At 47.9% G+C, this 15,611-nt stretch overlaps 2 protein-coding genes and 1 long non-coding RNA gene across 5 annotated transcripts; 1 reads left to right on the top strand and 2 right to left on the bottom strand.

Annotated features, from left to right (window-relative positions):
* Positions 1–694: 694 nt before the first annotated feature.
* LOC120682394 lies at positions 695–1,714 on the bottom strand. Its single transcript, XR_005678410.1, has 2 exons — positions 1,577–1,714; positions 695–1,350 (listed from the first exon to the last, which is right to left on the bottom strand). It is a non-coding gene; the product is annotated as an uncharacterized LOC120682394 (long non-coding RNA).
* On the top strand, positions 1,349–5,211 carry LOC120682393 (dof zinc finger protein 1-like). 3 transcript variants are annotated; one of them, XR_005678409.1, is made up of 3 exons: positions 1,349–1,753; positions 2,652–4,007; positions 4,903–5,211. XR_005678409.1 is itself a non-coding variant. In XM_039964275.1 (2 exons), exons 1-2 carry the CDS (start codon positions 1,730–1,732, stop codon positions 3,741–3,743), a joined length of 1,116 nt encoding a protein of 371 aa, XP_039820209.1. In that variant the 5' UTR covers positions 1,349–1,729; the 3' UTR covers positions 3,744–4,045. The 3 variants fall into 3 exon arrangements, 1 of the variants encoding a protein (XP_039820209.1); XR_005678408.1 differs by having other exon boundaries at positions 4,900–5,211; XM_039964275.1 differs by lacking the exon at positions 4,903–5,211 and having other exon boundaries at positions 2,652–4,045.
* Positions 5,212–12,556: 7,345 nt separating this feature from the next.
* Positions 12,557–14,719, bottom strand: LOC120681273. Its single transcript, XM_039962785.1, has 6 exons — positions 14,683–14,719; positions 14,036–14,574; positions 13,832–13,907; positions 13,626–13,732; positions 13,417–13,533; positions 12,557–13,069 (listed from the first exon to the last, which is right to left on the bottom strand). Exons 1-6 carry the CDS (start codon positions 14,717–14,719, stop codon positions 12,875–12,877), a joined length of 1,071 nt encoding a protein of 356 aa, XP_039818719.1. The 3' UTR covers positions 12,557–12,874.
* Positions 14,720–15,611: the final 892 nt, after the last annotated feature.

The raw sequence follows: 15,611 nt of genomic DNA, 5'->3' as shown, positions 1-15,611 counted from the left end.
CGACACAATAGGGCTATAATTGCTTTTCGGTCTTCTACTGTTTCCTCCCCTGATTTTTCTACATAATTACTTTCTTTTTTATATATTAATGAGAGGAGATAAACTCCTTCTATTTCCTTAAAGAAAACTTAACCTGCGGAGGGAAAGACCATCCCACGACGTTATATTAGGAGGGAAAGACCATCACGACGTTATATTAGGAGGGAAAGACCATCCCACGACGTTATATTAAGAAGAAGACATTCTCATATAGATGGATAAGTGAGGAGATTTTTTTGTGCAAATGGATTTTTTTCGTGCTAAGTGGAAGTTGAACTCCCGAGCTTCTGGTTCCCATTACAAGCTTTCACCAGCCGGGCTAAAGCCCAGTTACTTTCCTCAAAAAATAGTTGAGGTTATGGTACAAAAGAGGCATGTCTTGAGTACGTGCATTGGTAGTGTCGTTTCAATGTGTATATTTGATTTCTTTAATAAGAAATAAGGAATATATGAATCGTCCATATTGGTGAGTCAAACTTGCAGGATTTCAGAACAATATTATTTTCCATGAAGTTTCACGGTCCTGTTGCATTTTAAAAAGATCTGCACACATTTTGTTATTGATCTACTACGCACATAAAAGGAAAACATATACTTGGATTTTAAATTTAAAGCTTGCTTTTTATATTTGGTTCAAACTATACCATTGAAGTGCTTAGGTGAAGAAAGGAATTATATTGAGCAACAGTGCACCGAAAATACAAGAAGGAGGTACCATGTAGCACACGAAGAAAAAGTGAGAACAGGAAAGGCAGCACTAAACAGTGACGCCCAGCGAATTAAGGGGTAGTTTAGTTCCAAAATTTTTTGGATGAAAATTTTTGGACAATGTTTGACCACTAATTAGAAGTATTAAATATAAACTAATTATAAAATTAATTACATGGATGGGCGGGAAATTACGAGACGAATCTATTAAGACTAATTAATTCATCATTAGAGGTTGATACTGTAGCACGATATTGTCTAATCATGGTCCAATTAGGTTTAAAAGATTCGTCTCGCAATTTCACCGGGGGTTGTGGAATGAGTTTCGTCAGTTATTCACATTTAATACTTCTAATTAGTGGTCAAACGTTGTCAGTTACTGTAGCACCCAAAATTTTTTGGAAACTAAGCGGGCTCTAAGCGGGGTGGCCGCACGTGCCGCGCCGCCCCACGCACGTGAGAGGCCCTACAAACCGCCATTCCCAGGGCTTCCTCCCATGGTGGCTTCCTCTTCCGCGTCCTTCCTCCGTGGAATCCCGGCCGGTTGACTGCTGTGGACCTCATGAGTCATGAGCAAGAACGTATACTCCTCTCAGCAGCAGCCTACTTATCAACAGCAGGATTAAAATTTGCCACAATTACGGGCCACACACAGTGCTCCAAATTTTTCCCTCATCTCCATCACTGGTGATGAGGAGAGGTTCAGCTGAGAGGTGCATAAAAATATTTTAAAAAAGAATCCTCCACTACTAGATTAGCTATTGGGGAAGAGAGGAGGTCAGCTGATAGAGGGGGGGGGGGGGGGGGGGGGGGGCATAATTCCACTCACACTGGCCAACCACAGGACATTCTCTCCCTCCCTCCTTCCTCTTCGCTCAAGCTTGCTCCTCCTCATCTTCTTCCTCCCATCTCTCCTCAAACTCCTCCGACATCCAACAAGCAAGAATTGTGGGGGTAGCGAAGGAATTGGAGGAGATCTTGCATGGATGCAGCCCACTGGCAGCAGGTAATTTTTTTCTTGCAAATCAAAGATCATTTTTTTACCACATGCATCTAACAACCCGGGTCATGCATCGTCTGTGAGAATTTGGCCCTTGTTCTTCTCGATCCTGTTGCTGTTCATCTTCCTCTCTGTGCCCTTGTTCTTGGTGCGTGCTGCGCTTTATTTGATGAGACCATGATCTCTCCTGCTCCCTTCCGTTTCTTCTTGGGTCCTGCTCTTCCTTTATATCCTTCGTGCAGATCTATGCATACCATCATCAGCATCTATCTCATCCATAGGCTTTGGCCTCTGGGGTGAGGCTTTTGTGGCTTTAATCCTCTGCTGCCCCTCGCCCTTTAATCCTTGAAAGCAGCACACACACCACCACCTTTCTTTTCCGCCCTTTCTAATCCCCCTTTCCTCTCTATCATCCTTTTTATCCTCTTTTTTTTCATGGCTTTTCTCCTCTCTCCTCGGCTCACCACTCCTTGCATCAAAAGAGCAGCCATGTGTGTCTTGGTGATGTGTAGCAGAAGCAGCTGCGGCAGTACTACTGCAACACACAACCCTACAAGAGCACAAGCAAAGAAGTGTTTTGTGTTGTGGTGTCTTGTGTTTCTCTTTCATCTTTTCTTCCCTGGCCGGCCTCATCACCTTTTCCTTTCTTCTCCCTTTTCCTTTTTCCTCTTTCTAATCTGCCTTTGTATCCTTTTGCTTGGTTCTTAGTTGCACCATAAAGATTCTAGCATCCCCACATCCAGCTCTCCCCCTTCTCCCCTGCTGCATCTGCATACCCACATGCTAGTTTTGTTCACTTGTTCTTGCTTCTTGTTGCTCTGGTTGTTAACTAACTTGGTGCTGATCGTCTCCGTTCTGATGACGGTGTGCTGCCGCTGCTGCACCATGTGCGTGTCCTCAACAGAGCCTAGGGCTGGTGAAGCCCATGGAGGAGATGCTCATGGCGGCCAGCGCGGGCGCCGCCGCGAACACGAGCCCGGGCTCCAATCCGAACCCGCCGGCGCCGTCGTCGGTGGCTGGGGGCGGCGCCCTGCGCGCCCCCGCTCCGCCGGCCGTGGCGGGCGCGGGTAGCACGGAGCGGCGCGCGCGGCCGCAGAAGGAGAAGGCGCTCAACTGCCCGCGGTGCAACTCCACCAACACCAAGTTCTGCTACTACAACAACTACAGCCTCCAGCAGCCGCGCTACTTCTGCAAGACGTGCCGCCGCTACTGGACGGAGGGCGGGTCCCTCCGGAACGTGCCCGTCGGCGGCGGCTCGCGCAAGAACAAGCGCTCCTCCTCCTCGTCGGCGTCCGCCTCCACCTCCGCCTCGGTCACGAGCTCGTCAATGGCCAGCACAGCGGGGGCGGCGTCCAAGAACCCGAAGCTGGCGCACGAGGGCGCGCAGGACCTTAACCTGGCGTTCCCGCACCACGGCGGCCTGCACGCGCCCGAGTTCGCGGCGTTCCCGAGCCTGGAGAGCAGCAACGTGTGCAACTCCGGTGGCGCAATGGCGGGCAACGGCCGGGGGGGCGGCGGCGGCGGCGCGGGGCCCGGTGTAGGCGCTTTCTCGGCCATGGAACTGCTGCGGAGCTCCGGCTGCTACATGCCGCTGCAGGTGCCGATGCCGATGCCGGGATACTACGCGGCGGCAGGGTTCGCGCTCGGAGAGTTCCGCGCGCCGCCGCCGCCGCCTCCACCGTCACAGAGCGTGCTCGGGTTCTCGCTGGACGCGCACGGCCCGGGGCCCGGTGCTGCCGCGGCCGGGTACGGCTCCAGCGCGGGGTTGCCGGAGAACGCGGGCAGGTTACTGTTCCCGTTCGAGGACTTGAAGCCGCCGGTCAGTTCTGGCGGTGGCGGTGTGGCCGCTGGTGCAAGCGGTGGCGCCGGCGACGGAAACAGCGGCCATCCTCAATTTGACCACAACAAGGAGCAAGGCGGTGGAGGCCCCAGTGCTGGGCACGACACGCCGGGATTCTGGAACGGCATGATCGGCGGCAGTGGCGCCTCTTGGTAGCGCGGCGGCGCCATGCATGGCTCATGCAAAGGCTCCGTGCGAGCGTGCATGGGCGTTGACTGGAGACATTGGCATGCAGTAGAGACAAGGGTTCAATAAGAGGTTGGCATTGGTGGTGGTTGCCGTGACATGGGAGTGTTTGGTCCTGGAGTTGGTTCTCGGTGTTCTTCGTCGCGAGTTCATGTGTGTTTTTGCTGACCATCGACTTAATTGGGGCTCTAACACATCAGAGTATCGTACAAAATTCAGGGGTCATGATACATAGTATGTCTTGGTCATTCTCTCTCATTTCTGATCTTTCACTTGATCTGCCAGAGTATCTGCTTCACTGTAGCACTGGGCAATTGGGAAGCTTCTTGACCTTGTTTGGCATGCTTCCTAGCGCTAGGAACAGTAAACTTTGACTGTTAATTACGGTGTCAAACAAAGCCAGTTTACAAAACCAACTTCAGAACCCCGCGCTAGTGACCCTAAAGAATCTAATGAGACCTTTGACCGCGCGATTAGAGGATTGTTACTGTAGCATCACTGTAGCTAATTATCGATTAATTACCGTCATTAGATTCGTCGCGAAAAGTTACACTCATTCCTAAAAAGATTTTACAAATAGACTTCATTTAGTACTTCATGCATGCGAGATTCTTTTTTCGGGATTTGTGCGCGCTAGAATCCTAGCGTTGCCAAACAAGGTCCTTTTTTAGGCCGGCTTCGAGTTAGATGGTACATCGTAATAGTACCAGTACATTTTGTGTGTGGGAATGAATGGCTGCAAGGCACCAGGGCAGTGTGTTCACGCCACACACGGACACGAGGTTTAGTGGATCAGTGTGTTTGGTTGGTAACAACAGTGTATGCCGTGCGTGAACTTTATTTCAAGCTTCTGGTTGTAGAAATAGATCTTAATTTTAAGGGGATTTGCAAGTTTGTATTGTTCCAAAGAATATCAGATATTGTTTTTTAACTTGCTACTTTAATCATGATGTCTAGACTCAGATATACTAGCTACTAGCACCTTTTATTTCAGAACAAAGGTTTTCGAGGGCATGTAATGTTTATTTTATTGTTTTCCGAGTGTTAACTATATACTAATAATGTGTATCTGTTTCTAGCTTGTCTTTCTATCTGTCACATCTTCCTGCGCTCCTTTTCCTTGTAGCAGGGCTAGCTCTGAGATGTCATGTCTCACCATCTTCCCAAACAAGAATCTTCCAGCCATGAAAAGCACTAGCGAGCGAGAGGAGGGGAGAGAGAACGAGGATGAGGATGGAGGAGCGAGAGAGAAGGCATGGCCGCATGGAGCAGGAGAATATGTACGTATGACAAACACCCCACTGCCTAAAGAAACTTTACCCTGTCTCTCTCCTCACATGGTATTATTATATCATATGCTTGGCCATCTGTAAGTGCCTGGGCAGGCCATTTGTACCACCTTTAACGTTTTTGTAAGCCAAAAGGTGCAATGCTGCTACCCCCCTTCCTGCCCATCATAATGCTTCTTCTTGCATTGCATCTCCCTGAGATCTCTAGCCGTCCCTCATGCTCGCTTTCATGTCCAAGTGGGTAAGAATGCAACTTTTTAGTCATTTGTTTTTGTTTGTTGTTAGGCATTCACCTGCCCACACCAAAAAGTCGCCATCCAATGATACTTCCAACCAGCCTGTACTATACCATGCGTTTCCTTGTCCACATGGCCTGTGCTGTGTGTCTCTTCTTCATAGTACTGTACTGCAATGGCACACAGGCTCTTCAGTGACCGTGCCAATCCTTCTCTTCTCCTGGAGAGATGAGTAAGTGGGGCCCACAAAAACATTCTCCTAGGGATGAGTGCAGGAGGAATATTTGCTTCATCACCCCTGTTGATACATTGGCCAACAGTATTAAACAAACTATGCACCGCCTCAATGTGCTGAAGGAATAGTATTATGATATGCTGCACTGGGGTCTCTGCTTCTCCAAAGGCCAATGCAAAGAATTAGTATAGTTGTTAGCTCCCTGATAGCAGTATAGTATCAACCTAACAATTTGTGGATGAGGATGATGCATGCATGCTCTTGTTCCCATGCTGCACATCATTGCTTTGACCTTTAACTATGATAAAAGTAACACACAAAATTTAAGGAAAGTTCTGTCAGATTTATTTATATACTGTAGTACAGTATAATATACCGAGTAGTAGATCACTATGATGACTACGTTCTGCTGGTCTAACCTAGAGGCTACTAATTAAACGCTAGTATGCCGAGTCTTTCTCAAGCTGCTTGCTTGATTCCTATTTGTAACTACTCATCGCCAAGATGTCTCATTCTGCCTTGTTTTCTTATCCATTTCTGTGCTGTGGTCTCAACTTTGTCTCCATGCTGTCCTAGCATCGCCGCCTTCATGGCACTCATTGTTATTAGTTGCATGGGAGTGTAGTCGCTGTGCATCCTATCAATACATACCTCGTGGTGGAATAATGGGTTCCTTTATTTCTACGTGCGCATCTCTTTCATACATGCTACAAATGCATGGATACGGTTGGCCGGTTGGCGATGTCCAAGGCTTGACCTTTCAAGTTACTCCGAACCAGCCTCTCTACCCAAACTTGCAGGTCCTCGCACCTGCTCATTTGTGTGATGGTGGTGATCGAGGTGAGGGGAAGAGATCAGCACTAATAACTAATAAGCGTATCTGCAAACAAGCATCTGAACACAACGCACTACATACTATACTTCGTTTTCATCTCGGTTCACTTTACGGATGCTCCTTTACATGCATACCCGTTCGTGCAATATACCCTTTTCATGCATCCTTGAAGTTAGGTCGACCTCTGCACTGCATGTCAGTGCTTTCTAGTCGTGGAGAAAAAAAAAATGCAATTTCTGGAAGCATCTGGGTACTGGGTTGCAGTGAGTTTATTTAGAGTAAAACAAAGTTTTTCTCTGCTAATAGATACTCCCTCCGGAAATGAGTACCTTTACGTCTATTATCAAGAGTCTCTTGAATCTAACTTGAAGATTTGGCTATTTGCATAAATATTTGTAGAAAAGATGAATAGTCAAATGAAGAAAAAAGTCAATAGTGTCATATATTTAAGAAGGAGGGAGTAGCTTTCTAAATGTAGCCACAAAATTAACACACCAATTAACACACCAATTAAGTGGTTATTTGTAGCTCAGAAGTTCCTTCGTTCCAAACTACCAAAAATAGTTATCTGCTTCTTTTTTCTAAAAAAAAGCAAACAATACACATATTTATGACTAATCATGTTTTGTATAACTATTCACAGATAATATTTCTTGGCTAGGAATTGGTTCACGGATAGCAATACACTCTTGATTTATTTTAAAAATAAACATATTAGTTTACTTGCCTCCACATAATTGATATTTAGTGAACAACTTAAACACACGATGATTCCAAGGCATGACGGTGTGTGCGTATCTAAAAAATTGTTACACAATTATGTAGCAAGGCAAATGATGCACCAACTTAACTAAATTCCAAAAAATGTTACACTTTCAACACTGACACGGTTGTCTTGACAGAAACATGAAGTTTTATTGTATGAAAAAACTCCAAAAGACATAATCATGTATCATTTAAGATAAATTTTAAAAAATACAATCAATGAAATAGGCACAATCTCGTGCCTATTCGTTCAATTTTTTTTACAAATACAATATATTTTCCAATGAAAAATAAGATAAAAGAACAATATGAATATGTTATAGCCTGATCACCAATTGGATGCTTCTATGCTCATTCCTATATTTTTTGTGATGGGGCTCAAGCTACTAAGATTAAGAAGCTTGAGGCTTTTGAGTAAGTTGGTATAACACAAAAAATGCCATTATATACATTAGTAATGCTATATCTACCATACAAATGTATCATTATATTGGTCGCTACTATATTTACTAGTCCAATCCATCAACTGGGGCTCGATGGTAAGTGAATTATTTTTTTTGTAATTATACATGTATACTAAACTTCATGAAATGTCTATATGATTTAAGGGTCTGTTTATTTGAGCTTCTGGGCAGCTTTTCAGCGTGAAAAGTAAGAAGCTCAAACAAACAGTGAACTTCCTACGCAGTTTCCGGAAAGCTAAAAGCTTAGAAAAGTTGAGTTTATATGAAAAAGCTAAAAAACTTGAGCCTAGAAAGTTAAAAGCATCATCTAAAATCTATTATTAGCTATTCATAAGCAAAAGGCTAGCAGCAACTTTTCAGAAAAGCTCCAAAAGCTGCAACTCAAACAAACAAACTCTAAGATTTAGAGATTTAGTTTGCGTATTGATCGTATTTCTTGACTATATTCTTGTATTGAACGAGAGTTTTTTTTTCTTTAATTTGATTTGCAAACTCCACCATGTAATTGAGAGGGCGGGAGATCAAGTGAGACCCCCTAAACTAATTTTTGGGATACTTTATATTATTTTCTAATAGTAAATGCATGTAATTTCAAATTGGATAGTCCAATTACTTTGGATAATTATTTTATAATAGTAGAGGGCATGAAATTTAGAAGTATAATGATATGTAGTAATTTAAAAGCATATATCTGGGGCACTTAAGATTGGTTTGTTCACAATAGTGAAGATGGATAATGTTAGATCCAATGGCTAATGTGTAATGAGGATTAAGACTAAGCCAAATCAATTACAAAATGTTTTTTTTCTTTCTGTAGAGTTTCAAGGGTTTTCTTATAACATGTATATTAATGCAGATGCACTAAAAGGAGTTAGTGTTGAGGTACTTTTGATTATTGCTTTAAATGGTAAGAGTACATGATTTAGAATCAAATACTAAATGGTACTTTGGGGTAAATTTTTGTTAATGACTATTACATTGTTTCCAATGATGGCGCACAAGATGTTTTATTCTGCAAGAATTTATAGGGTTTCTTTGTTTTTGTAAGCACGCTCATGAATGCTTAAACATAGTATCCAATTAGTATACATCATAGATAAGATATACAATCAATGCATCTTTAACCTCAAATGGTTATTGGGAGCTTCGTATTTGGACAAAACTATGGGTGTCGGTGTACCCAGACCGGGGTACCCACTCCTACTGTATCAAGGCTGATACGCGCGTAGTTATCCGTAACTACGCCCTGAGGGCCTGAGCAGCCGGACCCCAGCGGTCCGACTCCGTCTCACCGGGCCAACGGCCTCGGACCTACTCCACCACATAGGGACAGGTCCGGTGACGCCACGTGTCCCAGAGATGGAAATGCTCAGGGTCTTCTGCCGTGGATTCGGACCCCCACAGTCGGGTCCGGGACCTCCACGTGCCTATCCGGACCCCCCCGAGCCCTCGGCTCAGCACTCCGCTCGGGAGGGGTTCGCAGCCGCCACGTGCCAAGGGACCCGGACCTCCCGTCCCGCTCGGGAGGAGGTCCGGAGCTGCCACGTGCCCCTGTGGGCGCGGCCGACGACCCCAGGGTCCGGCTCCGCCACGTGTCCCACAGAGGCGAGCCTTCTGCCGGAAGCCAAGCCGCCTGCGGCATTAAATGCGGGTGGTTGAGACGTGCGCTGCCAGACCAGGGCATGGGACGGCTTCTGGCAGACTGCACAGGCGTGACAAGACAACACGGAAACCCTCCGGTTACCGAGGCGACTCGCGAGTTACCGAGGCGTGCGGTCAAATCCCAGCGCCACGCATGGGCGGCAAGTCATGATGACCTACTTCTGACAACTCGGTACCAGTACGCCGCAACAGTGAACAGAGAGGGTAACGCGGCGCTGCACCCTGCCCTCTACGTTCGTAGCTGGCTACACCGACAGGACGGCTCAAGACCATACCCAGTCGGAAGGTACGCACGGAGGCCGACGACGAAGATCTCCGGATCTGTAGCATTTAAGGCTCCGTTGTGTACAATATCAAATATATCGCCGGGCCCACCTGCCGGGGCCCCGCTCAGTGTACGTGCTCCCCTTGGACATATAAAAGGGAGAGCACGCCCGCTAGAACACAGGTTCCACAAGTTTTCACACATGCAGAGACAGGCATAGCTCCTCCCCCAGCTTGCACACAAGCTCAGGCAATACATCATACAGTGGACGTAGGGTATTACGCTCCGGCGGCCCGAACCACTCTAAATTCTTGTGTGCTTCCGTGTTCTTACGCCTCTAGATCGAGCATTCCTTGACTGCCCCCAAGCACATCCTACACTTAGGATTAGGCGGGTGCATTCCGCCACCCGGCTGTGGTTTTCCACACCACGACAATGGGTCGTTCTCTCCTTTTGGTGAATGTCATATCTCAGCCGTGGGAGGTTATTGACGGATTAATTCTGTAATTTTTTTTATTTCTAATCATTCATGATTACATGAAACAAGTGCTTATGTGGCTGTGGGGGAAGTAGGGTGGTGATGTGTAACTATATTCACGAAACTAAACTTTTTTTTTCCAACATGGGTCCATGCCCGAATTTCATTACACGCGAAAGTACATATGAATTAGATTCAGAGCTTGAGTTGTATGTCCACCGCCATCCAATCCTTCAAACCAAAATAACAAACTGACAGCTGGTGCTAACTTGTGTGTAATGTTAACATGCACGACGAGCCACCTGACAGCTGGGAACACATGCCAGATCCAACATAGTACTACATACTGATCGACCGGAAAAAGGTCAGCAGGAGGAGAACCATCTCTGTCGCTCCATTAGTCCACACAACTGTGCAGGGAAGTGGGCCGGGCGTTTATTAAAACGCAAGACAGTGTCACGGGGAGATCGATTCAGTGAAGTCAAAACGCATGTACTGAACAGCTGTTCCACTATCAATCAGGGCCAGGCGCGCCACTTTCAGACTTCAATCCTCCTCCAAGCAACCGCGATTGGAATTCTAACGTCCGATGCTTATTACACAGGCAGATCGACGGCGGCGGATGAACAATGGTTGGATCAGCACGCCGGCCGGCCACGTTTTATCTGCTCGTCGGCCGCGCGGTTGGCCGGCCGGGTTGGTGCATCGCGGCCGGTGCGGTGCGCAGCACCAGATCTACTGTTACGTTGCAATGGATCCCCACTGCACGGTGGTACGGTAGAGGTGTGGAGAGAGCGAGACACGCTGCACGCGGACGCAGGGGCCGGGGCCCGGGTGCCCTCTTGCCTTGGTTCCGAAGCTTGCCGTTCGGGTGGCGTGGGTGACCACCCCCCGGACGCGAAATGTTGCCAACCACCCCTATAGCAGTGCGGCGTGTAGCTCTCCCTCTCCCTCGGATCAGGATCGCGATCGCGGTCGTCGTCGTCCCTGCAGCCTGCAGGCCGCTGCAGCCGCACGTGCCAACGTACCCGGCTGCTCCCGCCCGCTCGACCTCGATCGCCCATCGGAAAGCCACACCGCCGGTGCTCGGTGCCTCGACGTCCGAGTGCCTACGTATATACCCCTGTACAGGCCGGTCTACTATTGCCGTACATGCAATGAAGTGCCTAGCTAGATTCTCAAACTGTCCGACTCCGACCGAGAGGAGTGACTGCTGCTGCTCAGGCTCAGCTAGGAGGCTAGGGATGCATGCATGCCGGGGGTGGGGCCCTTGGGGAAAAGGATTCGCTGCCAGGAATGGACGATGCAGAATTGCAGACGGCCGGCCGAGCTCACCTGTCTGATCTTCTTGGGCTCCGAGCGAACGCGAGAGGGCACGGCAGCGAACGCGTGGTCTACCGTGGCGCGCGCGGGTGAATGGCAGCGACCCAGCGTCACGAGCCGGCCGCGGCCAGTCATGTCATCATGGCAGCGACCCAGCAGTGTTCGGCCTCGGGCCCCTGTCATGGCTGAATTCTGACCCAGCTGCCAGCTCTATGGCCATTCGCCGTCGAGGGATACGGTGGGAGGGAGGAATGTTCCGAGGCCCATTCCGGCATGTCGGCCGAATTCAATGGGGGCAGCCGATGGTTACGATTCGGTACGGCGGCGCATGGTCGCGGCCGCTCATCATCAATGCCCGCCGGCGACGGACGAACAACAGCGGATTTTCAGCCGCCCGGGGCACGTGCGCCGGAAAAGGTGCACGGTCCAGATTTTGTTAAGATTTGTGCGGGGGCGGCTAGGTCCCCTACGGGTGACCGTATTTAGGAATAGTTGTTTGTGGATCAATATATTTTATTGTGCAGCTCATTTGTCGAGGAAGGACTGGAGCTTTCGAGAGAAGCCGATGAAACGAATCAGGACTACTCCTCACTAAAAGTAGAGGAAGGGTCCAGAATGCTCAAGTTCATTGATGTACTACCCATTAAAAAATGTTCATTAATGCGGCGCCAGGAAGGAGTATTGGCACAATTTTTTTTACATGTTCCAAGTTACCTTAGTACAAAATATCAACCATAGTACGAAATAGGCAGGATGCTTCTAATCTAGGAATCTTGTACAGTACAACTATACAAGATAAATACATATGCACATATTTTCATGCAACGAAAACGCACACTTTTGTGCATGGATAAACCATCCATGCGCATTTTTTATCCAAAAAGAATCTCAAAAATATTTGCATGATAGATGCACATATTTGTTTCGCACAAACTAAATAAAAATATTGGTAGAACATATGCACATTTTTTGTTTAACAAATAAATTATTAAATAATGTCCATATTGTTTTGCTAGAGTGTGCATGAATGAATATCCATGCATCATACCATTTGCTTGTTGAATAATTTTATATATATAGAAATTATGTGAATTATTCAATAAATAAGGGTGCCCAAGTTTATATGGTTGAGAAATTCCAAAAAAAACAAGACGCACATGTTTTTGGGCATAATGGGAAGCGTAGAATCTTTGAGATCCAGTGCACCTGACTTGATGCAACTATATTATAGTAACATGGATATACACATCATTTTCATATATCAAAAAATATTAAAAAAATGAATGATAGATAATATGCACATATTTTGGTGCAAATTCTATATGATGCATGCAATTTTACAGAGTAAGAAATCTCAAATTCTTTGATGCATGCACATATATTTTGCACTAAACTTGTGATAGCTACGGAGTACATCATGCTATCATTATTTTCATGCAAAATTTTAGCTTGATCAGCACATGCTCAGTAGTACATGTATTTTAAGTGTTTCAAGCTACACGTAAATTATTACTCCATAAATATCATGTCGTGCAATTGTTTGAGCTTGCTAATGTCCTCGGTCTTGTCCTTGTGGTCGTAGCTGCAGCTGCCTCGTTGATATGGTGCAAGAGAGAAACTGTTGCGGTGCAGAACACGGCCCTTGCTGCACCTTGCCGCCGTTGCCAGGCCTGGCCTCTGTGATCACAGATCGATTATGCAACTTGTATTGTGTGCTTGAAGAGAGATCTAGCAGATGATCTACCTAATATCAGATTTAAATCATCAGAACAAGAATATGTGAATCATGCAAAATGAAATCAATTCGATTCACAAAAGCATAGTCACGCACAGTGGAAAAGAGGATCTAATCACAACTTTCCAATCGAATGAAAGATGCATCCACCACGAAAAAGAAATCACAGAGAAGCCTGCATCGCATCCTATCCCCAATAAGCACGAGCGATGCATCCTTGTTCAAATCGATGCCTAGGGAGAACCGTCGTAGTCCTCAGAAGCATGGGAATTCCATGGACAGAGAAAAAAAATCATAGTAAATCCTAGATTAAATACCTAGAACTTGGAACCCATAGAAAGGGGATCTTGACCTACCTGTTCTTGTGCAGCAGCATCAGCGATCCGTCGATTCCCAGCGCTGAACTCAGATTGACTGGTTGTAGAAGCACGGTGCTCCATAATTTGATGCCTCAATGCTCCCATCGATTCAATCTGAGCAAAAATGGCACAGCATCCACTAATAATCGAGTAATAGATGCACCTATGTTTTTGCATCACTGTCACTGATCAATTAATAGATGCACCCCGTTCTTGCCGGACTTGTGCAGCCTCTGGACGAGCGTGGCGACGTCCATGGTGCCCGTCACCGTCACCTTGAGCTGCGCGGCTTCCACCATCACGCTCTGCACACCTGAAACCAACACAAACCAAAACCACCACGATTCAGCCAAAACGCCCCGGAATGCAAGCAAACCAGGACATCATCGAGCTAGCTAGCTAGGCACCGCACCTTCGACGCTCCTGAGCACCTTCCGGACCTTATTCTTGCAGCCATGGCAGGGGATGACCACCCTCGGCACTACAGTCTGCAAAGGATGAAGCGCGAATCAAGAGGTTAGCATTCAGCTAGCAAACAAATCGGCAACTCAGAGCATTTCAGTTGAACCGTCGTGGTTCTTGGGGGAGAGGAGAAAGGCACGGTCGTGTTGCTCACCAGAACGACAGGGCCACAGGGGCCGCCGCAGCTCCCGTCGCCATGGGGAGTGCTCTGGAGATTGCTTTGTTCGGCTGCTCGGGGAGCGCAGAAGGCCCGCCGGCGCGCGGGGGGCGCCGGGCCGAGCAGCGCGACGAGGATGCTGAGGTGGGGGAGGTCGCCGCACCTGAAATCTCCGGCCGAGGGACGAGCGAGGCATGTCACCCCGGGGCAAGCGGCGGCGGCGACGACGCGAACCCACCTGATTCGATCCGGGCTGGGTACCTCAGATCCGGCGAGGAGAAGGCCGGATCCAGCCCCGGTGGCCGGCGGCGGTGAAGGGCGCGACGAGGTTTGTGGCCGAGAGGAGGTGGGAGGCGGAGGGGAAGAGATAGGTAGGTGGGCGAGGGAGGGGCGAGCTGAGTAGAGCAGGCCGCTGCCGCTGCCCGGATCTTCGCCACGGCGGCAGCCACCGGAGGCGCGGCCTGGGGGCGGAGGTGGATGGCGGCGCAGGGTCGCCCGCCGTGTCGCCTTGGAGTTCGGCCCCCAGCGAGAACTCTCTTTTGGTGGAGGAGCAGGTGATGAGTGTAAACCGTATGTGATAGTATTTTTTATTTTATAAAACTGTATATGGCATTACGAAAAGAAAGAAAAAACTGTCGGTTCACGTATCCCGATGTCAGGCACAACATCTCTGCCGTCCATATATCCGGCGCATCGGCCACGGGCGGCTGCTTTGATTTTCCGACGAACTGGCGGGGAGAAGCCAGTTCGTTACGGCTGCTCGCCGTCGCCGGCTGCGGCTGCGGCTCGGACGGAGCAGAGGCGCCTTAACTGACTCCGGCCGGCGGCGGCGTTGTCCAGCTCCGATCTTTCTGGTCCACGTACATGACCAACCAAACTCCACCGTGTTTCACTAGCACACGTCGATCACGAGAGTAGACGATGAATCTCACCGAGGACGTTCGACACGTGCCGGATCGGCGGGTTTCGATCACTTTCTCGCCGCGCTCGCATCACTCTGCTCACGCAACCAACGCTTACGACAGGCATGGGCTCGCCCGCAGCAGAAACCAGCAGGGGAGCCTATGTGCTCTCGTCGTGGTGAGGAAGCACCTGCTGGGCACCGGGGAGGCTGGGGCAGCGTTTTCAACCTGCGTATCAAAAAATTTCACCAACTATCTATGCGCGCTCTATGCTCATGTCACGCCAATCTCGCGAGGACCCGCCCACCCAATGACCCAGCGCCGGAAAGCTACTTTGATTACTTTGATTTCGCCAGAGTTCAGACTCATTGCTGGTGACTTGGGATTACTTTGATTTTCCGGTGACTTGGGGGTGTTTAGTTGGTGAAAAAATTTGGGTTTGGGTACGTAGCACATTTCGTTGTTATTTCATAATTAATATCTAATCATAGATTAATTAGATTTAAAATATTCATCTCGTCCTAATCAGTTAAACTGTGTAATTAATTATTTTTTTAACTGTATTTAATGCTCCATGTATGTGTTCAAAAATTTGATGTGATAGATACTGTGCAAACCTTTTTGAGAACTAAACGCTGCCTTGGTACGTGTTGAGAGCTGCGGTGCCTGCC

The sequence above is a fragment of the Panicum virgatum genome, chromosome 7N (genome assembly GCF_016808335.1).
Source record: "Panicum virgatum strain AP13 chromosome 7N, P.virgatum_v5, whole genome shotgun sequence".
Taxonomy (NCBI): domain Eukaryota; kingdom Viridiplantae; phylum Streptophyta; class Magnoliopsida; order Poales; family Poaceae; genus Panicum; species Panicum virgatum.
This window is presented reverse-complemented; position numbering and strand designations above follow the sequence as displayed.